Below are 16,433 nucleotides of genomic sequence, written 5' to 3' on the forward strand. Positions count from 1 at the left end.
CTTGTTATGACCAAATAATTGATTTATACACATTTAATAGCCCTGTTCATTTCAAGCCAAATACATTTATTATATACCACCAGAAAATACACATTGTATTCATATAAATAGTATATTCGTATAAATATATTCAAGTATATTCATATATTCATATAAATTTGTCTATGTGGGAATTTATTTAATTTCTTCACCGTTATTTCTAAGCCTTAACTGGCACAAAATACAGTGTATCACAGATCACATCAGGTCATCTGTAATGTATCTGTTGTTTTACACTCTTTGAGCACCAGGAGGTATTGTGAGTAAATGAAGCCTCAAGAAATGAACCCTTTTGTGAACCACTGGGCTGAAAAGCTTCAATGCTTCATGAGGCTTCATCTCACCACCACTAATATCTCACCACCACTAATCGGACAAAGATGGAGAGACTCAAGAAGAAGTGACAACATGTAGAAGCAACAGGACATTTCTGAATGGTTAGTTGATGAATTTATGTAGCTTATGTGTAGTTATCTTCTAGTCATTGATTAGCATATTCTGTCTTGATAATCTATAAATCACAGAGTTTATGTAAATTCTAGGGTTGGTGATGTCACTAACCCGGGAGGAATGTAGTGTAGTCTCTACCAGCCGTTTGTTGTAGTCCTTAAAAACCAATTTCTTTAAAAGAAAATATTTCGCTTTGCTTTGAACTTTGAGTGTTGTAACTTTGCAGATGTTGTTTATGCTCAAACAGCAACATCACACACTAACTGAAGTTAAAAAAGTGAAATCATAATCAACCACCTCTTCATTTTCATTCGAAATTTGGCGTTTGAAAAAAAGGCGATGGACACATAGTTAATGAGAGGGGAAATATATTGTTGTATTGATTTGTGTGGATCTGTTCATTTTAAAGCACTTTGTTCAGTGTCAAACATAATACTTCTTTATGGACTTGGTTGCTTTCTGGACGCCACTGTACAGTTCAGCTCACTTTCTGATCAAGAGCTTTTCAAAGTCAACACAGTTTTACACCAGAGATCTTTCTGATTGCTTATTCAGCTGTATCATAGAGTCAGGACTAAACACTCAGTTGAAGAGATCAGAGGAAGTAACCAACCAGAGGAGGAGCTGATGATGTTTAAAGGAAGAGCTGTAACTATATATAATGAAGAGAAATACTGACAGAAACACAAAATGGCTGATAAGTGTGATCTGTGTCTGCTGGGACTGATCATTCTCTCTTCACTTCTCACAGGTAAAGAAATCTGTATTTTCTCTAAAGACATTTAGTGGAATTAGTCTGGAAAGAGTTCATTTGAACATGCTCAGTTTATTATTGCACACATTCACGTTGTGATCTCAGAGTTGTGTATTGATACACACAGATCATACTGTATTATTCCTGATACTGGACATAGTGTCCCTCAAACATCTGATGATGAAGAATTATCTTCATATTAAGAGTGTAAGGGTGGATTTCCTGCAGAGGTTCAAGCTGCAAGACTGCCGAATGACTAAAGAAAAGTTGTCAGCAAGATGGTAGAAAACTGTACATTTCTTGTCTATTCCACCCACTGCAACTTATACCAACGATGGAAATAAGCGCAGTTACAATAGATTAATATGTGGGAGAGCATTTCTATAGAGAGTGATATTGTATTGCAATATGTAGCACTTCAAAGTCAATACCAAATCAAAACTATTAGGCACATTATTTGTAATTGAAAAAGTTTAATGACAAAATATGGGTTTAGTTATACTTAAAATAGTAACAAAATAGATGAATGAGATGATGATAACTTATACCATTAATCTTACCCAGCATGTACATGTTACCTGAGAGAGAGAGAGAGAGAGAGAGAGAGAGAGAGAGAGAGAGAGAGAGAGAGAGAGAGAGAGAGAGAGAGAGAGAGAGGAGAGGCAAATAAAAGAGGAAGTAAAGAGAGAGAGAGAGAGAGAGAGAGAGAGAGAGAGAGAGAGAGAGAGAGGAGAGGCAAATAAAAGAGGAAGTAAAGAGAGAGAGAGAGAGAGAGAGAGAGAGAGAGAGAGAGAGAGAGAAGAGGAAGTAAAGAAAGAGAGCCAGAGCATAAAAGAGACAGAGCAACAGTTTCAATCTTCTTTTATCCTTTCCTGACCATGTGACTTTAACCCAACTGTGAGACGTTTAAACTGACCAATCAGATAATTTGAACTTCCCCCACCGTACTAAAGGAGTGACAATTCATCGACCCCCAAAATACAAACATTTTGGCCTACAGGCCTTGATCACTATCTGTGTCTTTGGGAACTCCAAATAGTCCTTATGGTGGAAAGAGGGGGTAGAAAAACAGTCAAGATTATTTCAATTCTACAAGAGTGTGTCAGTGATTTGAACAGCTCTCTGATAAAGACTAATAGTTTATTCTGGAGAGTGTGTTGTTTGCATTAAGTGAGGAAAAAAGGGTAATACTTTACAATAAGGGTATATGAATAATAATCATGTACTAATACCTGGATTAATACTTAATTCAACATGAACTAATGATAATTGAAAGCATGAACTAATCACAAACCACACTGTAAAAAAGAATACATTGATTTTATTAATATCTAATTAATAAAAATGAGGCAACAGATTACAAGCAATATTATTAATTAAATTTAACAAATTAGAATTGAGTAATAATTAATCAAATTAATTCCTTAAAAGTTAACCATTTAAAATGAGTAAAATGTACAAAATATATTTTATTGCCAACATTGAAGACACCTGATGTTAACAAGCAGAATCACTGAAGGAGAAAACCATAATTAAAGTCACCATTGTGGAGATAAGTGTGTGTTTTAGTTGGGCTCTTGACCTTAAATTATTAACTTTAAGTTTTGTTTGGCTGCTGTACATGAGTTATAACAGCCAGATGAACAAAGAGAAAAGGTGATCTGATGGTGTTGGTTGTGATTTAACATAATCATTATTTCACAATCATTAGACCTGAATCACTGAACCTCATATAGAGTCCAGTTTATGAGTTAAGTTAACTTTATTAATTACAGCAGTATAATATTTTTAGCCTTTTCAATGAAATCCAAATGATCAAAATCAATAATAAAAAATAAATAAATATGTATGTATGTTTTTTTTTTTTGTTTTTTTTTGGCACAAACACACATCAAGATTTTGCGTATGAATCTCAGCAATGGTGACGAACAGATCGCCTCTGAACATAAGCTCATTATTTATTCATGCAGCAATGCATGATGGGAGCCATGAATGAGTTTTGATTGGTGGAACCCAGAATGCACTGCAACATGCTTTATAAATGTCACCATTGTTGAGATTCACAGGCTGATTATTGATGTCTGTGTGTCTCCTTTTTATGTAAGAGTAACTTTTTAGAAATTATTTGCCTTACATTGTAAAAGTTAAAAATATTATGCTGTACAAGGACAGTGCTGCTATAATTAATAAAGTAATTAATAAAGTAAACCTAACTCATAAATTGGACTCTATATGAGTTCAGTGATTCAGGTCAAATGATTGTGAAATAGTGATTATGTTAAACACAACCAACACCATTACATCACCTTTTCTCTTTGTTCATCTGGCTGTTATAACTCATGTACAGCAGCCAAACAAAACTTAAAGTTAATAAGTTTAAGGTCAAGAGCCCAACTAAAACACACACTGATCTCCACAATGGTGACTTTAATTATGGTTTTCTCCTTCAGTGATTCTGCTTGTTAACACCAGGTGTCTTCAATGTTGGCAATAAAAAATATTTTGTAAATTTTACTCATTTTAAATGGTTAACTTTTAAGGAATTCATTTGATTAATTATTACTCAATTCTAATTTGTTAAATTTAATTAATAATATTGCTTGTAATCTGTTGCCTCATTTTTATTAATTAGATATCAATAAAATCAATGTATTCTTTTTTACAGTGCACTGAAGAGTTATCCTGAACTACGACTGGAGTCATTATGGATTCACACATGAATAACGGCAGCCTTAACTACATGTTAGTACATGTTTGATAGTTAATGCATTCATTAACATTTATGGATAAACCAAATCAAACTGCCTCTTTAAGAAGGAATAAGAAGTACCCTGACTGCACCTCCGTTCTCTGACTTCTGGAAAAGTCACACAACAACTTAACTGGGCTGAATACTTGTTGTGTTAGAACATCATGTGCATTTGACAGTAAGTTTAAAATAAATCATGAGCTGAATTTGGTAAGTAGTTAACAGTTAATTAATTATGATTGGGCCCTCTCACCCAGTCAACACGTTAATCTCACAGTGATCTCTCCATATGATCACAATGTCACAGTGAGCTTAAAGTGTAACCTCACAGCGCACTCACTGTGTGCTCATACTATGATCACAATATGAGCTCATCCCAAATAGAAATGTTATTGGACATGGACTCCAACATCGCTCAGACGTCAAATTTTGGTTGAAAATGAAAACTGGGTTGACTATATATTTATATTTGACTATATATTATATATTTATATATTACAAATATTTGTTTGATGTCAGACTCCAACTTCATTAAACAACTCCACAAACAGCATTACCAGCTTCACTTATTACTAAACAGATTTACTTCTGTCATATGTGTACAATAGTCCTTATCGAGATTAACAGAGGTTTAGATGTTGATGATTTATTAATAATAATAGTTTGGTTTGATGTTACCATTATGATGATCAGTGTTTGCTTTAGTTGGGCAGTTTGACTCTTGATGTTTTAATATAAGTTTTTCTCTGGCTGCTGGAACTGTGTGTTATGGCAAGAACAGTAAAAGAAAATGTATTCTAGTGATGGGTCGGTCATGAATGATTTGTTTATTTTGAACAAATCTTTAATAAAATCCTATGGGTTCTGTACTGGAAAGAGAAATGATTAGTTCATCTCTTGAGTCTTCGGGTCTGATTCTTCTGAGTCTTTCGTTCTTTTGACACCTGACGTGATGTGACAGCGCTGGACACATAAATGAGTTAATAATTCCCAACCTCAATAACGGTGACGTGCTTCATAAAGAAAACCAGGGATGGGTAAACTCGGTCCTGGAGGGCCACTGTCCTGCAGAGTTTATCTCCAACCCTGATAAACTCTCCTGCCTGTAGCTTTCTAGTAATCCTGGAGACATTGATTAGCTGTGTTTGATGAGGGTCCCAGATAGCAAGCAACCATCCAAACAATGTTAAATCAGTGTTAATGTGTCAATGTTAACTGCATTGAATCAACATCACTTTTACACCCATAATTTTGATGAGATTTAAGATTTCAACCAAAAATCAATGATAATGGCATTTAATTTATGTTACAATGTGATGATGATGATTCAACATCATGCTTGCTTGCACTCTCACAAAATAACACAACAACTATAACAGTATAACAGTGGCCCTCCAGGACCGAACCCTAATTTGTCCTTTGGGGTCAATATGACTCCCAGTCGACTTTTCTTTAGTTAAAAAAAAATAGTTTCCTTTATAGACCAGGTTGAAATCACAAAAATGTGCCTAAATAAAAATCCTTAGGCATTTTTGAGTAAAAGTTGGCAAATAGACTATTCTAGGGGTATTTTTTATGCTGAATCCATTTTTGCTGTTTGCCAAGCTGTATCTCTTACATGAAACTCAGTAGAGTGCAAAATCCAAGATGACCGCCTCATACGCCAAAATGAGCAAATTTCTCAGCACTGGCTCAAAGATAAACTGTTTTTATTGTGCTATAGCATTTATTGAGTAAAGGAAACAAACAGAATAGTCAGAACAAGTTAGTCATTCTGTCTTACAATATTTCTGGTAAACACTGACTTGTAATTTTGTGTATTTGAGTATGTCCATGTAAAAACATCAACATCATGCTGGTGGCAGCAAAAGGCCTATATCTTAAACCATCATCCTATTACATTATGTTTAGAGTGTTTATTACTTTTCAACATTTACATGTCCATGTAAACAAGTTTAAGGACTTAAATTTTACCAAACTAAATTCTCTTTTGGTTTATTTATGAAAAAGATATTCTCAGAAAGATTGGTTGTAAATATTAAGAATTGAGACAAATTAACAAATTAGCAAATTACCAAACCATATCACGGTAATGTGTCACACCACTAACATTAGCTTTGAACAGATAAAGGAAATAAACACAGTAAACTTGGCCTAAAATTACCTTATAAAGTTGGACATAACATTAGCTGAATAATAACTATAATATGAACTGCATGGCATATAAAATGTAATGTTATTTAAACAATGGTGCAACAATATTCTCCAATATGATCACAACAACACAGAGCAGTGCTCTTATTCAGTTCAGCAATTGCTACATTCTGCATCACTTGTCTTGCACTTGCATGCAGCAGAGCAACGCAGACGAGACTTTTTACATTTACATCGTGCACTCATACATCTTAAGGGCGCAGTTGCAGCTGATCAATTCCAAACAGTAGTCTGACTAACCGAGGTTACGTTAGGTAACCAAGTACGTTCTCTTACGAGAGGTTCTCTCGTATTGCGTAAGTTGCTTATGCTACGGGAACCCCTTGTCAACGCTGTGCGCGCCGAGCATCCGCTGCATGAGTCCCAGAGAAGCCCGGGGAACACAAAACATGTGGGAAACAGGCGGCCAGCAACGCGGGCCAGCAAATGTACATAAGCACTTCATAGGGAAATACAGAGCGGCTCCACCGGTCTATGTAAAGAGAATATTAATACTGCCCTTAGTACAGCTCAACCAGAAGTGCTAAAAGTCACGTGAGAGTAGCCTGCACACGAACAAACTGGGCAGAACATACACACCACTTAGACTGATAAAAGTTTAGCCTGCAAGGCGGGAACTTCCAGGTTATAAAACTTAACAAATGTAGAGGGGGAGGCCCAGCCTGCCGCCATACAAATGTCATGAATAGAAATCCCGCTGGACCAAGCCCACGACGAGGCCATGCCTCTAGTGGAATGGGTCCTGATGCCCATAGGGCACTGCAGGTGTTTGGACGCATAAGCTGCTGCGATAGCGTCCACTATCCATCTGGACAGGCTATGTTTCGAGGTGGCGAGACCCTTGGTGCGCCCACCAAACGAAACAAAGAGCTGCTCAGAACGCCTAAAGGCGGCGGAGCGTGTGATGTAGGCTAAACTCTCAGCGCCCTGACGGGGCAGAGGAGGTTATCACTGCCCTCGCTATCGGATGCTGGCAGAGCCGATAGGGAGATGATCTGCGCCATAAAGGGAGTGCCAATCGCTTTGGGGACATAGCCATGTCTCGGTTTGAGGATGACTTTAGAGTCATTTGGTCCAAACTCGAGACATGTGGGGCTAACGGATAGCGCGTGTAGATCCCCCACGCGTTTTACTGATGACAGAGCGAAAGGTATTTTAGGTCCACGGATTCTAACGGCTCAAAGGGAAAAGCTTTCAGGGCCTCTAGGACCAAAGAAAGATCGCAAATAGGAACCGAAGGGGGTCGCAGGGGTTCATCCTCCTGGCTCCTCTAAGGAAGCGGATGATGAGCTCGTTCCTTCCTATCGCGTGGCCGTGTGTCGACTCTGCAAACGCTGCAATAGCCGCAACGCACACTTTGAGCGTGGAAGGGGACCTTCCCTTGTCCAACAGCTCTAGAAGGAAGGAGAGCACCCACGAAACCCACATGTGCGTGGGTCCAGGCTCTTTGTATCGCACCATTTGGAGAACACTGACCATTTAGACGCGTAGAGTCTTCTCGTAGAAGGAGCTCTAGACTGCGTGATCATGTTCACGACCCCTTCTGGCAAAGCAACGGTTATTTGTTGATTATCCACGCATGCAGAGACTAGCGCTCTGGATGGGGATACCGCGAACGCATAGCACAAGCGGTGCCAGACCACGTGCTGTTCTGTGTTCTGGACAAGAAGCACTCTGTCAATTGCTTCTCTGTGTTGAGGATCGTGAAGCTTGCCTCTACTTTGTGCAGCTGCTTTTAGTGTCAAAAGGCCCTGTTCATTGTATAGCTTATCTTTCTTGGATTCTTGGCATATAATGCAAGTATCCAATGACATTGACCGGTCAGGCTTCAAACTACACACAGCTTCCATAATTGGTGATCTTATAATCTGACCAACTTCATGGGTACAATTCCACAACTGGAAATATTTTGTGTTGGTTCATGTCGCTCTTTGGATATAAAAATTAATTCTGATGAAAAATACGATGTGTGGAAATAACTGCAGAAAGTAATAGAAAGTAGAAAGTAGAATAAAAAACCTCTTGGATAACTCTGAACTCAATTCACACACTTTGATCCAAAGACAATAGTATGCATGTGACTCCAAACAAATGACTCTCGCATTTTAGATATTCTGTTTGTCCATTTGAAATAAGGAGAAAAACAGATATTTTCATGACTACAATGAGAAGTAATGCAATTATCATTGTCACATATAAGTATCTTAATTCCCACCTAAATAAACTCTCGTTAATTGATGTCGTGCATGATGTAAAGTTTATAAATATAGAATTTTCTTACATTTTAGAGGTCATCTTGAAGTTTGCGCTCTACTGAGTTTCACATAAGAGATACAGCTTGGCAAACAGCAAAAATGGATTCAGCAGAAAAAATACCCTTAGAAAAGTCTGTTTGCCAACTTTTACTAAAAAATGCCCAAGGGTGTCACATTATCTGAAAATCGACCTAGTCTATTAGTGTTGGGCAGTGTACCGGTTCATACCATAGACTGTAAAAAATATGGACAAAGCGTCTGTGACGTCACCCATAGACTTTCTGAAGAACGGTTTTGAAGCCGTTTATGGGGGGTATGGGCGGCGCCATCTTGGGAAATCTTGGGAAATCCTAACCCCGCCCACCTTCTAACGCAGCGCGCGTCACTCAGCTCGCTCTGCTACTCCGGTCATCTTTGAGTATATTTTAGGCAACGAAATATGTTATAAAACACCATACTAACTCTTTTCGTTTTCATTTAAAGAAATCTTAAACATTATAGCCACACAAATGTGGTTCAGGCAACGCATATTGATTATATTCACTGCACATAACGTTTGCCTATTTATAAAAAAACAAAATATAAAACACAAACCTGCCTCTTTTCGTTTTAAATATAATATAAAAATATTAAACAATGTAATATGGTCCAGGCAATATGTGCATTTGTACTAAACAACAGATTTTGCAGTAAACAACATTATAGATCATCTTCGTTGTATTAAAATTTAAAATGACAAAACTCAACCCAGTCTCTTTTTGTTAAATTTCAGTTTTATCAATATTAGCCATTATAAAAGTATAAGTAAAAGGTATAAGAAGCTATACAAATAAAGCAAACAATTCAGTCAAACATACAAAGTCAGCGCTCTAGTCTAACCATACAACGGTAAAGTTAAATAGCTTATAAAGTTATGAAACTTCCCCTCAGCCAAAACGATTGGCCAGGGAACAAGTTATAGATTCACAAAACCAAAAATCGCCCGTTAGATATAACGTTACACAAGACGAATTATACCTCATGTTTAACCACTACAGAGACGCCAGGGTCAGCGGCGAACGACTAGCCGAGGAAAAGCTGTTGCAGGCGGGGTACATGCGCCGAGCGCCCGGTCATCATCGCTGGTTCTCACAACTGGATAAAATTTTCATAAATCTTTAAATAAACCACAGATTTGAGCTTTAAACAACTACATTCTCGCCTGAAAAACTCTTAAAACTACATTTCATGATACAGAAACAGTAGTATTATATTTCAAATGTGTTAAAAAATGGCGCTTCTTATGTTGTCATTCTCCAGTTGGCGCAGCCTAAGCTGTCAATCAAGCTGTCAATCAAAGTTAACCACGCCCTTATTTGTCATACATTTTATATCTAAATACTATCTAAACTAACGAGTTAGAAAAAAATTCACTACCCTCGCCGTTGTCAGGCACTCGGAAGCTATCGAAAAATACAATAAAAGTCCATGGGACCAACCTGTAAAAACATGAATTTATGCTGTGAAAATGGACATTTTAACATGGGGGCTATGGACATTTGCTCCCTTTTGGGACCTTCCCCTAGCGGATTTTCGATGTATTGCAGTTTTTCGCACTTCCGGGTAGGCTTCATTTTTCAGATGAGAATGTTGCCCCTTGGTTCATACCGAATACCGGTGTTTATTTTTGTTATGATATGAATTTTTAAAATACCGCAATACCTATGTCGCTTTAATAACGATCAGAACGCGGCACGGGTGTTTTTATATGAATGTATGTGAAGTTAACTGACGGTCTTTAAAAAAGCTTCTTTGTTATTATGATTGAATCTTTCTTTATCTTTCCTGATAAAGCAGCGTTTATGAGCGTTGCTGCTTTGTGTACAGCCGTTACCGGGGAAACCGCTATTTCTGCCGCTCCTAAAGCGCCTCTTTGAATCTTTTGCTTTTTATGCAGGTATATATATATATATATATATATATATATATATATATATATATATATATATATATATATATATTAATATCATAATGATCACTGAGATATAGGCTACTGTGTTTCAGGTATCAGTGGAGTGGATGATGATCATGAGTTCATCAGTTCTGGTGAAAATGTGCGTCTGTCCTGTAATAATGCTCTTTCTGACTGCAAATCTAAAACTACATGGACCTACTCTAACAATCATTCAGTAGCAGCAATTGACCTGATTGCTGGAGGGATAAAGAAGAAAGACACAGAGAGACATGAAAGACTGAGTCTGGAGTCTGACTGCTCTCTGAACATCAAGAACGTCACAGAAGAAGATTATGGATCTTACACCTGCCAACAATATGTGAATGGACAGAAACAAGAACCTGATGCACGTGTTTATCTGTATGTTCTTCATGGTAAGTTTATGATTATGTGGTCAATTTAAAAAGGGCAGATTCTCCCTTTAAACTCAGATGATGACTGAAGAGTCTGTGATTTGTGTCTTGTGTTCAGTTTCAGTGTCTCCATCATCATCATCATCATCATCATCTTCATCCTCACAGACTGAGATCAGTCCAGGCCGCTCTGTGACTCTCTCCTGTCAGTTGTATTCAGATGCTGGATTCTCCTGTGATGATTGGGTCAGTTCTGGGGGATTTGAGCTGTTGTGGGTGAATCAGGCTGGTGTTGATCTGAAGACAGACTCCAGATATCAGATATTATCATCATCATCAGATCAAGATCACTGTATCATCACTCTGACTACAACACTCCTGAATGAAGATAACAACAGAGAGTGGAGATGTCAGCTTACTCACAGAAATCAACTCCAGACCTCAGTCAGATACACTGTCAAGTATTCAGGTGAGAAAACACTCTTTTCAGACAGATTTGTCAAAACTTTCACACACTGGCTCTACTCTTTCTGATGGCTTTATACGTTTGGCAATTGTAAAATATTAGAGGTCAAAGTCATAAACTGCATAAAAATCCTTATAATTCCCAACATTGACCTCCTATGGGTCATACTAGGCTAAAATAGACTCTTCTGATTTATGCAATATTTCATGTATGACCCACGTAGGAGGTCAGTTTGAGGAATTCTAAGGCTTAATAATGTCATTGATTCAGGAAAGCTGAAGGTTTATGGGAAGCAGCTCACTGTGTTTCACTCAGGGGCGGATCTACTGGGGTGGCACGGGGTGGCAGCTGCCACCCCTAGTAAAGGTCTTGCCACCCCAGCTGCCACCCCATTGATGTCAGCCAGGCCGGCTGAAAATAAGACGGCATTTACGGTAAAAACCTTTGTTTCCTGGGCGCCCCTAAACGCATCATGACTTGAGTAGAAAATACTTGCGTCCCTGATTCAAACGTGCAGAGTGGCGTTCGCTCAGTCTGGCTCACACACAGCGAGTCTGCTGCGGTGCGGTGGCCCTGCAACCCGACTGGAGAGACTGAGCTGCCCCAGAGCCTCTGAAGGTGAAGTGAGTTTTCCCAGGTGTAGTTTAAACACACGTTTAACTTAAAGTTACTTTTGTAATGAATGTATTGTATGCTAAAGACGATTCAGCATCAGCAAAAACAGCGAGTCTATTACGTTAGCCAAAATCAGCGGTCAAATCGCTCCCTCGTGATTTGTAAGAGCACTCTTCCCTTTGATTAGCCTAATTTTGATTTGAGTAAAGACAAGAACAGCTGAATAAAAAATATAAAATATTGTTTGTGTTTACTGATGGTCGCCGACGTTACGTTACAACACACAATACAGTGCCAGTTAGGAGATCGATCATTTGATTAGCTAAGCAGTCCTATTAAATCCAATTTCTCTCAGATATAACAGCAATGAAACCAGGTTACAACTGGGGAAATAACAAATACAATAGGATTAAGTAGTCTAAACATAGCCTAACTGGTGTGTGCATGTGATAAATCTTTCTGATTTTATATTTGTTATTGAGGACAGAACTAAACATTTAAATGGTTACACTTTCTTTGATATTAAACTAATTTTATTTTAGATTTAGATTTTGGCTTCCAATGATTATAAAAAAGAATATATTTGAGGTATACCATTAAAAACTAAAGCTGCATTCTCTCTAGCGCAACTTCCTTCCCTTCACAGCGGTGCGCTGTCATCTCCCTAAAACCCAAACGTAACATCAGAATTTGCATGATCGGTGATTGTTGTAAAATGTAGTCTATACTGTTGCTAAACTGCGGGACGCGTTTGATAATAAAAGGCTATTAAAAGTACCAAAATTTACGCAATAGACGCTGTTCCAATAGACGCTGTTCCTGCGCACGCTCCGAAACACACCGCAACGAGACAAGCAACGTATATTTTGGGCTTCGTGTGCACATCTAAACGATCAAATATGTCAAAATGGCTGTCTTGGAGACTCACTTAAACAGTTTATTCACTTAAATACAGTTTATGTCTTAAATGGGCGTTAATAGTTGGGAGAAAATATGATGCGTAATAATGATTAGATCTGCATTTGGTCTTAAAGAGGCAGCAGTCTAATAAACCTGCTGACGGTTGCTCCATTAATGTGAATCAAACAACAAAAGGCAAAGAGAAAATCAGTTGCAGCTCTTGAATGAATAATTTTGGCTTTTATAACTTTAATCTATCTATGATAAACTATGCAGTGCTATTTTAAATCTGACTTTATTAGATGTCTTTTTAGCCCATATTACTCCTGAACAGTAATGTCAGTAGACATTACTGAAATTAAAGCACTGGGTATATAATTTGTATATTTGTTTAATTGTATACTTTTTTTGTTTGACCATGTGTTTGTACTTTGTTTTTGGTGTCCTATGTCTTCTGAATATAAAACACAAAAGCCTGCACCCTTCTGCATAACATGCATGTTTTATTTGTTTTGTTAAAGCATTGCTTTTTCGTTTGCTATAGATATTTATTTTACATTTCAAAATATAAAGCAGGGGGGGGGGGGGGGGGGGGTACTATATCGCGAGCAGGCGGGTGCGCCGTGAGCGCTGAGCGAGCAGGTACGAGTCGAAAAAGATGGATAAAGCAAAAAGCTGTCGGGACTAAAAATAGAAAAAGGGAAAGGAGATGGCATGTCAACTGATGCGCCAGCAGCTAAACAAGTGGATGGTCAAAGGCAACAGGTAGGATTTAAACGTGTGACGTCCACGCATAGGCTAGGAGATTCCCGGTGGGTCTACATGCTTTTTGGGCCGATACATCTAATAGGCTATTTTTTTTTTTTTTGCCTTTGTCTTAACGGCCCATAAAACTCGTACATCTGTGGCCCATTCGTTTTGTTTTGTTTTGCTTAATTGGCGACGCTGGGTTAGTGCCGTCGTAATGCATTGGCCAACAAAAAAAAAAAGAAAAAGAAAAAAAAGTCAGTGTTAGGTTTTTTTTGACATTTTTAATTAAACACGTAGATCAGCAGCCCATTGGTTATTTTCTTGATTGACACTGGGCTGGCCCAATCACATCTTTAATGTGAAGTATAGAAATTAGTACAAAACTAATTATGAAAGTTTCCTTTATTTTTCAGTGCATTTGTTTTGCAATATATGGCTTTTACTATCATGGGATTAATATTATAACTATTATTATGTAGGCTAGTAGTGTAATCTAGACAGACACTGTTACTAAAAAAAGGTTTGAATTTTTCTTTGTTTAATTTGCACACTGAATATGGGTTGGAGCTTTTAATTTTGAACTCTCAAAGTGCACCAGATTGATGAATTCAACATTAAAAAGCACAACATTTTCTTATGGGGGAGCATGCCCCCAAACCCCCCTAGAGGGACAGAGGTCCACTCAGCAGTGGATTCATCACTGTGAAGTATAGTTCAATTATATTAAGAAATGACAATTTTGTACTGTCTGTTAACTATCACATTACTTGGCACAGTTAGTTTTTTCTTTGTTTGTTGTTGTTGTTGTTGTTTTTGGGTGGGGGAGAGCAATTCATTGTTGCTGCATACCCCTCTGACACTGGGTAGTTGCGCCCCTGAGTATCGGTAATAGTAGTAATACCGTTAAAACCTTAACGATACCCATCCCTATTAGCAGCAATGAATTACAAGTTATGGCCAATTTAACTGTGATTAAATTCAGTGTACGTCTGCCATATGTTGCCACCCCTCAAAAATTCCTGCCCCCCTCTCGCCACCCCATAAATATTTTTCTAGATCCGCCCCTGGTTTCACTCTCATATAAACCAGGAATAAATGATACAGTAACATATCTCTTCTCAACTACTGCCACTGTAAGCTGTGATGATTGAACACAAACTGCATGTCATGATCAATATGAAAATATGATGTTAATGTCCTGATGCGTCTGAACATTCATCTTCTGCAGCTCCAGTCGCTTCACCAACACTGACTCCAGTCAGAAGCTCAAACTCTGAGAAGACATCAAGCCGAACTACAGCAGCAGCTTCTACACAAGGTTCATGATCACATGATCACTGTCACACATCATCAGTCTCTCGCTTCAGTGGTTTGCACTGGCTCTCACACACTGCTTTATCATCACACATATTATCATCAAAAAAAGCTCTTTAGTCAGATTTGTCAGTGAGTTTTGATACATATGACCGGTCTTGTACAGTCTGTTGTCTGATGCAAAATAATCATAATATACACCTAGTGTAACTCACGCCATTCCTATGATAAATTAATAAAATCATAGTGAGGATTTATTAAACACAACTCATCCCATGTTAGTATGTCAGAACTGAACTGAGCGTCACACTGATACTGATACGTCATCCCAGCATTAATTTTAGATGGCGTCAATAAATAGATATTCTGCAAACTTAGAAATGCAACTGAACATGAATATCTATGAATGAATAAAGCATCAAATAGATTTATTTTTGGTCAATGGCGATAGTCTTTCTCCTCCTGACACCTTGAGATTGAAGTAAGAAGATAATGATGACAGACTCGTGCACATATTCATCATTTCTGTGATATGAAGCTCAAGTATTATGTGATGATGATGTTGTGTATATGTGGCATTATGTGTTGAACTGAACTAACAGACGTGATCCACAGATCCAGGAGAAACTGAAGTCAGTGTGACTGCTGGATCATTATACAGAGGTACGACACGTTAATTTATACTGACAGCTTTATAACATTAAACTATCAGTCAGTCTGTAAAAGCTTCATCAATAACTGTTGATAGTTGAATACCCTTGACTTCAGTCATGTACAGTTTCTCTTCTTCCTCTCATGTTTCCTGCAGTGATTGTGATTATTGTTGAGATCGCAGTGTTTGCTGCTCCTACTGTGATTCTTCTTCAGATCATCTGTGCAAGAAGAGCTGGTGAGTTTTGAGCCGCACACAATCTGATGATTCACACTCATCTGATCTGGAACAATCTGCAATCATGATAAAAACACATACGAGAGGTCAGTCAATGCTTTTATTTTGCAGGGAGGAAGGACTCGAAGCACCCAGAGGAAATAGAGATGCCGACAATATTACAATAAAATACTGGTGAGTTTTGAGCAAATCTACAACAATATTTACAATAGCAAAAACTTACAGAGGATTGTTCATCATTTTATTTTCTTCTCAGAAAACAAAGAAAAAATTCTGATCACCCTGAAGAATGGGAATTCTATGAAACATCATGGTATTACCTGGTCTCCCCTGTTGATTGTCGCATCTCTTTACAATACAGCGAACCCCATGATTGTAAACTTTGCATTTACTAGTAATTGCTGACTCTATTACTCCAACTCTGAGCGAACTCTCTGCTCCTCACCACGGGGCTTCTCAGGTGCTGCGAGCAAATCACTCCGCCCAAGTAGCAGTGCTTCGCCTTCTGAGAATATAGTTCCCAGTATTTAAACGTTTAAAGATGGCTGTGTCTCATGTGACCTTGTTATTTGTACACGCTGTGACTATACAAATCACAACATGTAAATAGGAAAATGTTGGTGTTATTTTGTCACTTATTGGGATCAGTATGCTAGCTGTAGCCATTTACATCCAGTCTTTGTGCTAAGCTA

General features: G+C 37.9%; 1 protein-coding gene across 1 annotated transcript; it reads left to right on the forward strand.

Annotated features, from left to right (window-relative positions):
- The first annotated feature begins 335 nt into the window (after positions 1–335).
- On the forward strand, positions 336–15,915 carry LOC311077630 (uncharacterized protein). Its single transcript, XM_084106208.1, has 8 exons — positions 336–476; positions 1,045–1,240; positions 10,505–10,828; positions 10,926–11,276; positions 14,767–14,856; positions 15,468–15,515; positions 15,661–15,741; positions 15,853–15,915. The coding sequence occupies exons 2-8, from the start codon at positions 1,180–1,182 to the stop codon at positions 15,906–15,908; spliced, it is 1,011 nt and encodes a 336-aa protein (XP_083962334.1). The 5' UTR covers positions 336–476; positions 1,045–1,179; the 3' UTR covers positions 15,909–15,915.
- The last annotated feature ends 518 nt before the right edge of the window (positions 15,916–16,433 follow it).

This window comes from Abramis brama (genome assembly GCF_963993115.1).
Source record: "Abramis brama genome assembly, chromosome: 1".
Classification (NCBI taxonomy): Eukaryota; Metazoa; Chordata; class Actinopteri; order Cypriniformes; family Leuciscidae; genus Abramis; species Abramis brama.

Bases quoted from the DNA above. Each gene is read 5' to 3' on its own strand.
- LOC311077630 (XM_084106208.1), top strand. From the start codon at position 1,180: ATGGCTGATAAGTGTGATCTGTGTCTGCTGGGACTGATCATTCTCTCT. The intron at 1,241-10,504 runs GTAAAGAAATCT...ACTGTGTTTCAG, and splicing joins TCTCTCTTCACTTCTCACAG to GTATCAGTGGAGTGGATGAT. The intron at 10,829-10,925 runs GTAAGTTTATGA...TCTTGTGTTCAG, and splicing joins TTATCTGTATGTTCTTCATG to TTTCAGTGTCTCCATCATCA.